Source organism: Perognathus longimembris, chromosome 1 (genome assembly GCF_023159225.1).
Source record: "Perognathus longimembris pacificus isolate PPM17 chromosome 1, ASM2315922v1, whole genome shotgun sequence".
Lineage (NCBI taxonomy): Eukaryota > Metazoa > Chordata > Mammalia > Rodentia > Heteromyidae > Perognathus > Perognathus longimembris.
This window is the reverse complement of record NC_063161.1, coordinates 28,549,783-28,563,031: the sequence shown is the minus strand read 5'-3', so window position 1 is coordinate 28,563,031 and position 13,249 is coordinate 28,549,783. Positions and strand designations below refer to the sequence as shown.

At 35.0% G+C, this 13,249-nt stretch overlaps 1 protein-coding gene across 2 annotated transcripts in view; it reads left to right on the top strand.

The window, feature by feature from the left end:
• The window catches only part of Acss3 (acyl-CoA synthetase short chain family member 3), a 135,172-nt gene that overhangs the window by 82,065 nt on the left and 39,858 nt on the right, over window positions 1–13,249 (top strand). For both annotated transcript variants that reach the window (XM_048358951.1, XM_048358946.1), the window contains one exon: window positions 2,722–2,825. In XM_048358951.1, coding sequence (XP_048214908.1) covers window positions 2,722–2,825 — 104 coding nt within the window. The remainder of the gene's footprint in view (window positions 1–2,721; window positions 2,826–13,249) is intronic.

Genomic DNA, 13,249 nt, shown 5'->3' with positions numbered 1-13,249 from the left:
CATCATAAACAAAATCGTCCCTCAGAACAGACACATATTTCTAAGTTTCAAATTGCTTCTCTTCAGAACTACATCTTGTTTTTCTGACTTTACTTTCAACAACTTTTTATTTTCCTCAAGACTTCAATTCCTTTTCTATTTCCCACCTTACTTTTCTACCACTAGTGCCTTGCCAAGTTTTCCCAGTAACCCTTTCTAGCACCGAGTTTGCCTCCCTCCCCTGCTTTCCTCCTTTCCTGCATTGCAGGAGGAGGTATGGGGAGGAGGCTGTGTTATCCCTGCTCAGCCTCCCAGGCTACTGATGGAAACCCTAAAAGCCAACTGGCTGCTCTTAGGACCTTTCTTTACTAGTACTCAAAATTTTCCAAAATAGCCATTTCGGCACTGTTTGCTACTTCAAACACTGCACTCTTGTCAATTCCTATACACTTAAATGCTCCTCTTTTTTTAGTTAGAACGAGTCAAGCTGTCATAAATTTTGCCAGCTCCCACCTCTTTACTTCATTATTCTGAGCATCTAACAACTTTTAAGTACTTACAATCCCCATAGATCTTAGTGTTATCAGGGTTATAAAAATGAATGCTCCAGTGTAATTTAGAGTTCAATATAGTAAGCAAACTAGAGAAGAAACAAATCACTATTCAAGGAGGCATGTTTATAGCTGGATCTGAATGTGGCTGGAGCATAGAAGTAGGATTATCTGAATCTCCATGAATGTTCATAAAATGGTATGATAAGAAGCTATCTTCAGTCACAGATTACATTGCTCCAGACAAGCAGGAAGCTTTTTGTTGGTTGAATGGTTTTTTACTTTGATGATAATTATTTTATCCCTCATAAATACACTCTTTTTTTTCAAATTTTTATTATCAAACTGATATACAGAGAGGTTACAGTTTCATACGTTAGGCATTGGATACATTTCTTGTACTGTTTGTTACCCTGTCCCTCATACTCCCTCCCTCCTCCCCCTTTCCCTTTCCCCCCTTGAGGTGTTCAGTTCACTTTCACCAAACAGTTTTGCAAGTATTGCTTTTGTAGTTGTTTGTCTTTTTTTACCCTGTGTCTCTCAGTTTTGGTATTCCCTTTCAATTTCCTACTTCTAATACCAGTATACACCGTGTATACACTCTCTTTTGAAAGACAGGCCATGAGGGCTTTAACCATGGAAGTAAAACAGCCATTCTTCAACTAAATCTCTACCAGATTCAAACCAATTCTATTTTTTTGGGGGGGGGGGTGCTTTTTTATTCCCCAAGAAGCTTGATTTTGCTAGATTGGCACTCTATCACTTGAGTCATTCCTCCTGTCCTGCATTTTGATGATTAATTTGGAGATTGAGTCATTCTGACGGTTATTTTGGAGATGGAGTCTAGCAAACATGTTTGTCTTTTTTTTTTTTTCAAAATTTTATTATCAAACTGATGTACAGAGAGGTTACAGTTTCATGGCCTCAAACCACAATCCTCTAGATGTAGCTAAGGGAGTAGCTAACAGGATATGTATGAGCCACTGGTGCCTGGCAAGATCTATTTTTTCTTAATTTTTATTGTTAAGGTGATGTACGGAGCGGTTGCAGTTACATAAGTCAGGTGATGAGTATATTTCTTTTTGAACAGTGTAACCTCTTCCCTCATTTTCTCCCAGTTTTGTCTCCTTCCAGCCGTCTCCCTCCCTCCCCATCAAGTTGTATAGTTCATTTTCAACATAGTGTCTAGTGAGTATCACAGCTGCATTAGTTCACTCTTTTTCTCACCATTTCTGTGCTCTACCTTACCTTCCTCAAATCAGATAAACTTACATTTAAGACAAAAGTTACAGAAATCAAAAACAACAACAAAAGGTGAAAAAAAAAGAATCTCCACATAAAGTAATTTAAAAAAACAACACCTTGTGTTCATTTCTTGGAGTTGATTTTGGTAAACACAATCAAGAGTAAAAGTTACACTTGGACATGATAAACAAGACTTTAAACACTCACATAATGAGACCAAAGGAGGATATTCTTAGGAGAGGATCACAAAGGCTCAATGAGCATATCATCATACAATCATGTAAAATGATGCTTATTGAAATGGTTTTTCCATTTCATTCTTCCCATTCTGGGGCATGGTTCTCTCTCTAATGACCTTAATTCTCCTTTGTTCTTTAGTAATCATGTATTTTTGATAAGAGCTTTTATGACCCAGGAGAACACACTGACATTTACTTTCACATTTTTTCCTCTGTATGTCCTCAGAATAAAAGAAATATGCTCTTGAAATCAGTGTCATATTTATGAGCAGATTTATTCGCTTAGCTAGTCCTTGTGAATGCATTTCTGACTATAATCTTCAGGAGAATGCAGCCATCAAATTTTGAGCTAAAATTAGCAAGGTTATGTCAGGAGGCAAAAGTTTTTCATGTTTGTTCAAAAGAGGAGTATGACAGATACCTTACAAAGATCAACTCAGTTGCTCTTTATTTAAACACTGAGCCTCTGTACTTGAATTCTGCTTTGGAAATAGCTCACTCCATTGCTGTGATGCACATTAGATTACATTTGGACCCGAACAAGTAACAACTCTCACTGTTCTACATTATGGAACAGTGGTAATTCTTGTTTTCTCCTGATATATTACTTATGCAATTCTTTTCAATAATGTATTTCAAGTGGAAATGAAATAATTTAGATTAATTTCCAAGTAGTAATTCTAAGTTACTGTCTCCTTTACATTCAGGTTCAAAACATTATTTGTGGCTGGAGAAAGATGTGATGTGGAGACATTGGAATGGTCCAAAAATGTCTTCAGAGTACCTGTCCTGGACCATTGGTGGCAAACAGGTGAGCATTTCCCAAGCTTGCGCATTCATATGGTTGAAATGCTCAAAAATTCTGCAGTGACTGGGAGAAATCCTAAGCTATAGCCATCAATCACTAGTATGCAGTTAGTTCTTGTTTTAGTTGCGATAAGCAACTTTGTGATCATTGTATTGTTTATAATGTTTTCATAGGTGTCACAGGCCACCCTATCATCGGTGAAATAATGCAAAGCACTAAAGATTTTTTCTTCCATGTTTCTTGTATCCAACACGCTACTAAATTAAAGATATTACTTTGTGGTGTCTTCTGGATTTATCCTATATTCGATATTACCATTGCCTTTGCACTGTGGCTTCACATTACCGTCTTCCCTGATTTAAATTGTCCTCATCATTCATTTCTGCCACCCTTATTCTCCTATCCACCCAGGGCAAGAATCTCACAACAGTTCTTTACAGGGTTCTTCCTATCATAGGACTTCCTGACATCGTTTCTTTTATTTTAATTAAATTTTATTAGCAAGGTGATGTGCAGAGGGGTAGAGTTACGTACTAAGATAGTGAGTACCTTTCTTGTCATATTTGTTACACCCTCTGTCATTTTTTTTCCCTTCCCTAGCTCGGGTAAGTATATATAGAATATCTAGTGTACCAAAATCATATACAGCAACCATGTGGAGTATGCCAAAGGAAATTCACCTAGAACATTAAACGTAACGACCACAATAAAGTACTCTTGTGTCCTTCTCTTGGAGTTCTTCTTGCTTATCCTCATCTTATATAATCATACCTTACACCCTTTCTATGTCTGACAAAAATATACTTTGCTCTGATTTATTTTCAAAGAAGAAAATTTTCTTGTCTCCAAAATGATGATCAAAATATATGTAATTATTTATTTGCTAACTTGTTTTATTTCACTGTAAGTAGGTAAAATATCATCTAGAAACAAGCAAATGGACTTTGTATGCATATGAGAGTGGATAGTTCATTCTTTGCCTCACTGAGTTTGAATTTTACCCACTTGAACCAATGAAAGTAGCCATGAATTATGGGAGTATGGTTCAACTTTATGTCCATATAGTTTAGTTTGGTCCTAGTTAGTTCAATGAGTTGGACCAAAGCTTTTATATCAATGCTTTCAGTAGACACTGAGTAAAGAGGGAAGACTTTCAAATTTGATTTAGAAAACCAATGAGATTTATTTGTAAAAATTGCTTCTATTTTTTAAATGATAATATTCTGGAAACCAATAATTAGAACCAAAGTTTAATTAGATTAGATCTTTTAATTCTCAAAAAATGATACTGCTTATATTATTTTCTTGGATGATATCTTTGGAAAGTGTGTTTTCTATATTACTGATAGTATGATGTATAAAATAAATGATCAGATCAAGAAACACTCTTCTAACATAACTGGAAATTGGAAAGTGTTTCTTTTTCTCTCAAGGTTTATATATTAAAGGATACATTATTTGTCTGAGTACAGATTTGTATCTCTTTAGGAAATACAACATGTTGGGAAAAATTCCCATTATGTATTGGTCATAAAAATTGTCTCTGAGTAGTATTTATACTATTATCATGTGCTCTATTTTCTAAGGAAACTTTTATTGTTATTATCCTGGCCATGAACTCGAGAATATCTTATAAGCATTAAGAAGATTTTCATGTTTTCTCTCTCTCTCTCTTTTTTTTTTTTTGCCAGTCCTGGGCGATGGACTCATGGCCTGAGCACTGTCCCTGACTTCTTTTTGCTCAAGGCTAGCACTCTGCCACTTGAGCCACAGCGCTTCTTCTGGCCATTTTCCATATAAGTGGTGCTGGGGAATTGAACCCAGGGCTTCATGTATATGAGGCAAGTACTCTTGCCACTAGGCCATATTCCTAGCCCTCATGGTTTCTCTTAACTAGTCAAAATGGAGTAACTTTAATTAAATGCTTATCTCAAAATTTTATTCTTGGCCCGCATGGGTGGCTCAGCTAGTCAGGAGACTTGAGATCTGAGAAATGCATTTTGAAGCCAGCTGGGGCAAAAAAGTCTGCAAGACTCTTACCTTCAGTAACTACTCAGAAAAGGCTAAAAGTGGTGCTGTGGCTCAAGTGTTAGAATTAGCCTTTGGCACAAAGAGACTCAGGGATAACACCCAGGCTCAGTGTTCAACCCCCCAGGACAGGCAAAACAATAACAAAATAGTTTCATTCTTTCTTCTTACTTTGCTGAAGCTTTCTGAAGGGAACCACCACATTTTAAAATGAAACTGTGGTTTACTTTTTCTTATTGATATTTGTGCATAAGGCTCTATGTAGCTATGTACAGATACTCAGGCTTACTTAGAACTTACTGGAATCTGTATATGAAGCTGATGAGGTCTCCCATGGATTTGTGACTTTTCTTTTATATATATATTATTATCAAACTGAATTACAGAGAGGTTATAGTTTTATACATTAGGCAAGAGGTTATAGTTTCATACATTAGGCATTGGATACATTTCTTGTACTGTTACCTCATCCTTCATTCCCCCCTCCCCCCTCCCTTTTCTTTAAGGTATTGTTCAGAGGGAATGAAGAGGTACATGAGTCAATGTCCTGTCATTGTGATCATGTTGGAATGGCTGCTCATGACTTGTGTAAACATGGAATTTACATCAATAAAGACACTGATTCTATTTCTCTTCCATCTCATTTAAAACTTATTTGGAGAGGAACTATGTAGGACTGTAGTCAATGAAAGCACACTAATACATACCAATGAGCAGTTTGCATGTGTAATTTTGTACTTAAAACATAATTTCATGCAGGTGGTGTGTGGCTCAAGTGGTAGAGTGCTAGCCTTGAGCTGAAGAGCTAAGGGACAGTACCCAGACCCAGAGTTCAAGCCCCATGACTGACCAAAACAAAACAAAACAATAACAATAACAAAATTATAATTTCATTCATGCATACATGTATCTATCTCCACGCTATTCAGGAGGAACTTGAGTTAAAGCTAGCTCAGGATATATATTAGTAAATTAGTGAAATATTATGTTAGTTGTCATCTAGTATAATAGAAGTGTAGTGGTACACACCTCTAATTCTAGATGCACAGAAAGCATAGGTACTAAGAGGTCACCTGGGAAAAAGAGGGAACTTACCTGAAAAATAACTGAAAGCAAAGAGTTAAAAGTACAGCTCAAATGCTCAAGCATTGAGCAGGCTTGAGGCTCTGAGATTCAAACCCTAGTACTGCCAAAACAAAAAACAAAACCAGAAAACATTCTAGCTGATGTAGACAACTAACTGCAAATGTAGCTACAGTCCTCATTTATTTGCAAATATATATATGTAATTTTCAAAATATATATTTCTATATTTGTAAAGTCCAGCCTTTGCAATTATTCCTTTGGTTAAAGTGATCTTTTAAATTAATGTTAAATTATCAAGAGAAAAGGTTAATAATAATAAATTATAGAAGAGGAAAAAACTGATAACTCTAACAAATATAAGAATTTCTTTATTTACATATCTAATAGATTATCCCAAATTTCCCTATGAAATACAATAGCAAACACCAGATAATATTTACTGGGAAGTTAAGCTTTAACCAAAGAATACTTTGTTTCACATTTCAAGTTTCCTTCAGGGCTCTTCTTCCTTATTATTAACTTGGAAATTTATGTGTTTTATACACTTGCAAACTTTTCTGAGCTTTCCTTACATGTATGAATAATTCATGAATTTGCTCTTTGATTACATTATTGTATGTTTACGAATGAGTTACTTAGAAATTGTGATGTATAATTTGAAATGAGATAGGGGCATGTTAAGTAGCATCTAGAACTTATGAATAAAAACTGATAGGTCCTGTGACTTGGTTTTTAAGAAGGAGCTCTGAAGTCAATCTATTTATATTGTCATCTTGTTTTTTGTTATTCAAGCGTCAGTTGTGTTCCCAACAGCAGATGTTTAGTAATTTATTCCTCTTTTGATATTTAATATTAGTATTCTTTTCCTATTTGATTTAAATCCTAATTCTAAATTCTTGAGAATGAATTTGTGGAGGATCTAGAAAGAGATCAGCATCCCTTATTCCTCACTGGAGTATTTTAATTAAGACTTGTTGCTGTTCAAGACCACTGTAGCATTCAGTTCTTGCCTTGGGTGGTAATAGTGAAAACATTTAGTGTTTCCATGAAAGAAATTGTTCTTTCTCATTTTAAAGAGGAATACTGTACCTATTTGATTCATAAATCTGAATAAACATTGGATTGTCATCCACCTGAAGATTTTACCTTCCAACTCACTTATCCTGAAAATAATGGAAAATGTCTAGATTATTGACTGAATTGTCCGTTTTCTTCACTTACACAGATATAGAAATAGAGATGCTATAATCATAATGGGAAATGGAAAGTTAAGAGAATAGCTAAAATTTTCATTAAAATATGCTAATTCATGTTCAGAACAAAAATGAGCATCTAGAACTTCATTACCCTCAGTTGTAACGTACCTTTTGATAAAGCAATGATTGCTGTCACTTTTAGTACAAAGAGGAGCTTTCTCAGAAATCAGAGAAGAAACACAATTTTATTTTAAAAGGAAACTCAGCACAGTTCATGGTGTCCTTTGCAGGAATTAATTTTTTGGAAAGATATGAATGACTAGTAAGATGACTGTAAGTCATGAGTAAATGTTCTAACACAAACATATTTTCCTTATATTTGAGAGACTACTAAAACACAAATACAGTCACCAATGTCCCTTCTCGAGGGTTCCTGTTTCCTTTCCTCCCTTCCCTTTGAAATTTTCTTCTTTATTCTAAGGTATTTCATCTATTTAGATTAATTATAACAAAACATGTTAGATCCCAAGTATTTAATGTTATTTAATCTTAGGTAGAAACATTTCATTTTTTCATGTGATTTCTATAGGATAAACACAAAGACTACACTTAATACTTAATACACTAATACTTAAATTTCACAATGGCTTTTATAAAGGACAGCTTAGTGAAGATTTTATATATAAACAGAATTCATTCAGACTTTCACTGGTATAGTTCCCATCAGGAGATATGGAATAAAAATCTCCTACTTCCCCTTAAACAACTAATATAGGCAATGGCATTTCTTAAAAGAAAAGAAGCATTTGCACTACCCTCCTGTCTAGGAAGGGGTAACATAATTGAAATGAGGTAATGACCACATACTTTAGAAACAATAAGTAATCGTGTTGTTTGTTTTGTGTCCTTACTTTAATGAACAATAAAGTTGCATTTTTAAAATAGAAGTAAAACCTAAGGAGGAATTTCAAAGAGTAAATGATAGTCATCTAATGGATTGAATTTAATGATTATACTTTATCTACCTTGAGACATCTTTGTTGACTTCTTGTATCTCAGAGTAATCAATGTGTTTTTCTCACTATTTGATTAAATAGCTGTAGTTTTAATTCTTAAGTAACTAAAAAGAGGCCAAATTATCCTTCAGGGTGGATTTTGGTAATTTTTAGATTTAATTAAAGTGGACCCAAAGGCTGCAGAAAACTTGAGTCATGCCAGTTCTTCAATCAAAACTATTCTTCCATGGAGAACATGTAAATTAATTCCATGTCGTAAAAATGTGTCAAAATGACTTGATATCACAATCCTTATTTTGCAACTTTTGGTGAAATGTACTGAGAAAAAGTTATTGGTACAATAATGATTTTTACCCATAATGATTTTTAGGTTGGCCAAATTTATTTCTTATTCTAAAGTAAATTTGGGCCATATATATTAGGACTTATTTTTAAAGTATGGATACATTTTAAAGATGACAATTGTTAAAGAATACAAAACATTATGTACAAGAATCAAACCTACAAAATAGAACAATTAATTGTAATCTGATAATCACTACCCTAGGCAGCGATTTCCATGTTAGACACAACTACTAGCATTATGTGTTATTTCTGCTGTGCAAACATTGCAAAACATTTAGTATTTGTGAACTAGATAGGTAGGTGTGAAAATCCAAGGCACATTTTTTTTCTGGATAATTTTTTTCCTTTGTTATGCTTGTATTCTCAAACATTGTATTTGCATGTGTCCATGTTAACACACTTATTGTAAAGGAATTTCAATCTGTGGGTCCATAGTTTAAGAATCGTCTGTTATAGGGAATTTTTATTCCTGGAGTTCAACAATAAATGCATTCCTTGACTCCTTGTCATTCTTTTTATCCAACCTTGTGTTTATTTTTTTTATCACATGTGACTTTTTTCAATTTAAATACACTTGTGTCTCATGCAAAATCTTTCTTCAAATTTCACTGCAAAAAAATTGCCTTACTAGAGCTAAACCATAAAAGGCTGCATGCTACTAGATAGATAGGAGGAAAGTACATTCGTTATGACTTTACCTTGAGGGCTCACTCTTCAATTATTTATAAATTGATCTCTACTGGTTCCCAGTAGTCATTCAAAACTATTCCTCTAGCCACAAATCTGTGAGCATAATATTTCCATACATGATCAAGCGATGTCTTCTATCTGTTGGCATTTAACTCTTTCTTATTCCCTGCTTCTGAGTTTTGCTCTGTGCTTTCTGAACCTATGAAATATGAGCTATGGTGAAAGACATGCCTTATGGATTGAACTAGAGCACAGTACAGAATTAAATGAGTGAGTTGCCCTGGACTGTCAATGCCCTTGTTTCATCAAATATGTTTTTAAAAAAATGCCTTATGCCACTTTCAAGTCTTAGAAGACAAAGTCATTTAGTAGTATGAATGAATTGTTTCTGTCTGATACATTTCTTTTGTTTTTTACAACCAAATGGTCAGAAATAAACTCATCCCCCCTTTCTATTTTCACTCATAGAAAGGGTTTTTAGGCAGCTGAGCCTGAGAAGTTGTGACTGGGAAAAAGCAGTTACAAAAGCAGTATCATCTTGTTTCTGTCCTTAGAGACGGCTGTGACAGTATCCATCTGGTGAAAGTAAAAGTCTTCATGTTATCACTATTCCCTGGAAAGAGTACCTTTTTTTTCTCACTTAGAGCAGTCTTTGTTAGCTTAAAATAGTGAATTAACTGCTGTTTGGAGTAAACAGGAGCTTGGAGGTAAGCTCCATGAATTAGGTTTGTGGAAAGAATCATCTTTTGTGGAATGTAAGGCATGTTTGAAAAGGCTCTTGTCTTAGAAGTGTTTACAATTGTTAATTCATTTGAAAATGAATTCCCAAACTTAGCATCAGTCATTGAATCATTTTCATTTTTATAGAATTCTAGTGAAAAATGCACATCAACAAGTTGCTATTTTTTTTTCTAATACTATCACATATGAGTAGTGGAGAGATTCATAATTGTTTACTAGGGCCATTACTTGTGCTCATCATTTTGTTGCTGATATGTTTTGACAAAAAATGATGGAAAATTGATTAGTAATACAGGTAGCCCAGTCTTTGGAATAGCATGTACTCAATTTCTCTTGCCCTTTATCCTAGAAAGGTGAACAAATTGTCATGTTTTTATAGATTTTCAGTAGAACAAAAGTTTCTACATCTTTCCTTCAGTTTTTTTTTCTTTTTTTCCTGGAAATGCAATTCCTCTTGTAATCTAAACTCTTGTAGTGGGCCTCCAGGCCCCACAAAATACCTCCTAATTCCTCCTTTGCTGTCAGTGTTAATTTCAAAACCAGTAAATGACTGAACTCCTTGGGAACACTGTGTGGGGAGTACAAAGTGATGTTAAATTCTGTTAGAGCTGTGTTTAAATCCCAGTTCAGCCACTGACTTCCTGGCCATAGGCAAGTCCTTGATGCTTTTCTTATACGCTTCCTCAGAAGCTTAATAGGAAGCTTTGCATGAAAAGAATTAACATGGATCTCAGACCCAAAATACAAACTCCCATTTGAGCACTCATAGAAGCAAAAGATTATAGAACCAATTTAGTTGTATAGTGCATACACAGGTGAAACTCCATGGAGTAAGACACTCAAACTGTTAACAGTTTATCTAAATAACATCAGGAAATGGAAACAAGTTTAATGGGGGAGGAGGGAGCTGATAGGGAGGAAGGAAGATAAAGATAAAGAAAAGAACAGGGGACAAAACAAAAGAAAGGAACAGGGGACAAATCCATTAATCATATTCAATGTCCCTATGTGATAGAGGAAGTAGGGAATGTGAAATGAGTCTGGGGGGAGGGAGAGGACATGAGATAAGAGAGAATGGTGGAAAAAATGACTCTGATTAAGAAGTGGGTTAAGTTGCAAGCCCCTTGTACAACGTAATAAAATTTAGAAAATAAAAAAATAAACTAAATTTTTTTAATTAAGTGAAATATGTATAAATGGCTTGAGCTCCCAGTCTACAGTTACCTTTCAGTCTACATCAGTTTGCTTTTCCTTTCTGTGAACAACCTTTTTACTATAAGAGCCATCCTCAACATCCTAGCATGTAAAACACTCCAGATTTAAGAAAACTTAGAATGTAAGAGAGTTTAATTTGCTAATGTCAAGTAGCTCATTAACATTAGAACTTGAACTCCTATTGTTCTGTGTGGTCCAGGGTTCTTTCTTCCTATGCTTTATCTTCCGTATTTCTTTTCTAAATGAAGTACACTTCTTTGTGGGCTTTTTCATGGCTTTATCTGCAGCATGCTGTGAGAGAGTCAGATGAGAACAGTGTTTCACAGTTCACATTAATGGTCTGCTTACAGTACACAATGTTAGATTGCTTTGAATTGTTCTAAACTATAATCATACTATCTTCTGGCACAATGATTAAATTGATTTTCTTTCACCAGTGTATATCTCACTGTTTCTGCTTTCTTTGTGCTACCAACATTCAACATATTTATAGATCACTGTATAGACTTAGAGATGAGAGAACGATTTCTTTACAAATTGCCTCTGCCCACCATGATGCTATAATTAATATGACTCAGCTGTACTAAGTTGCTGAATTGATTCATCTACAGTATTTAACTATCAACTTCTAAATCCAGAGTGTCTAAATGCAGTCTTTCTACAACCACAATAGGAGATAGATAGAAGATTGCCAGATAGATCACGAGCTCTTATTTACAGAAAAGGACATATGAGTATTGCTGTTGCATTGGTTTACCCTTTGTCTTTTGTCTCACCATTTTGCTGTTCCCCGTCCCTTCCCCAATTCAGATAAATTTAACAATGTTTGATAAGAAATGTACTCAGTACCTTATATATGTAACTGCCCATCACAGTGACAATAAAATTACATTTTAAAAAGGATGTATGAACTTGCCCCTCTGTCATTTTCCTTAAGCTTTGTTCATCTTCTCTCTGTGGTCTTAACCTAGTCTCCTTATTCTTCTTTCCCTATATTCCAATTACATTTTAATTTTGAGTATAATTAATATTTTGCCTTGTCTTCCACCACTGCTCAACTTTACCAGACAGTCACCATCTAATTGATCTATTATTCTTGCATGGAATTATTACCTTAGGGTTTCAATTTTCACCCAAATTTGAGCCAAAATTGGGGCTTGAACTGAGAGAATACTGGGGCTTGAACTCAGAGCCTGGGAATTACCCCTTAGCCTTTCACTCAAGGCTGGCTCTGTACCATTTGACCAGCAGCTCCACTTTCATTGTTTACAGATTAATTTGGAGTGAATTACCTCTGTAAATTATTTAATTATAAATACTTGTGTTTTCCATCATTACTGGGTTAATTTATATTTCTTAACATATCTGAAAGATGCTTTATAATCTGCCTCTTCTCACTTCCCTCGGTCCTACTGCTATCTCCAAGCTTTCCTTTGCTGTGTAACCAGTGATCCCTTGGTGGTGTCATGTGTGCATTCACACATATGGCTATTTCTATTTTCCATGTTATTCTACTTTAATCTTCCCTTTTCCCTAAAGAAATGCCTTTTGGTGTGTAAAATATATTCAACAAGCAATTGTTGTACTATTGACCTTTGGGTATCATTTCAGCAGTAAGAAAAGTTTGTAACAGAATTATGACAGTAACATATAGTCTCTCCTTCTTGAAGCCTTCTATTTTGCTACTGCATTCTGTGATTTGCTATTTCATGTTTAAGAAGCCTGATCTTAATAATAGGAAGTGGAGCATAGGAACCACATCAGAAGGGTGTACTTAGTAGTCAGCAAACATTTTCTGAGCAGGAAATATCAGAGACTGAAATAATGTTTGGCCCTGATGATACAAATGACTAGGGCAACAGAAAACAAGCATCTGATTGATTTCCTCAGCAAGGTAGCAGAATGTGTGATTGGCAACACCATGCAAATTGTTTCTTTTAAGAATTCAGTGGTAATTGAGGGGCTGGGGATATGGCCTAGTGGCAAGAGCGCTTGCCTCATATACATGAAGTCCTCGGTTCGATTCCCCAGCACCACATATACAGAAAATGGCCAGAAGTGGCGTTGCGGCTCAAGTGGCAGAGTGCTAGCCTTGACCAAAAAGAAGCCA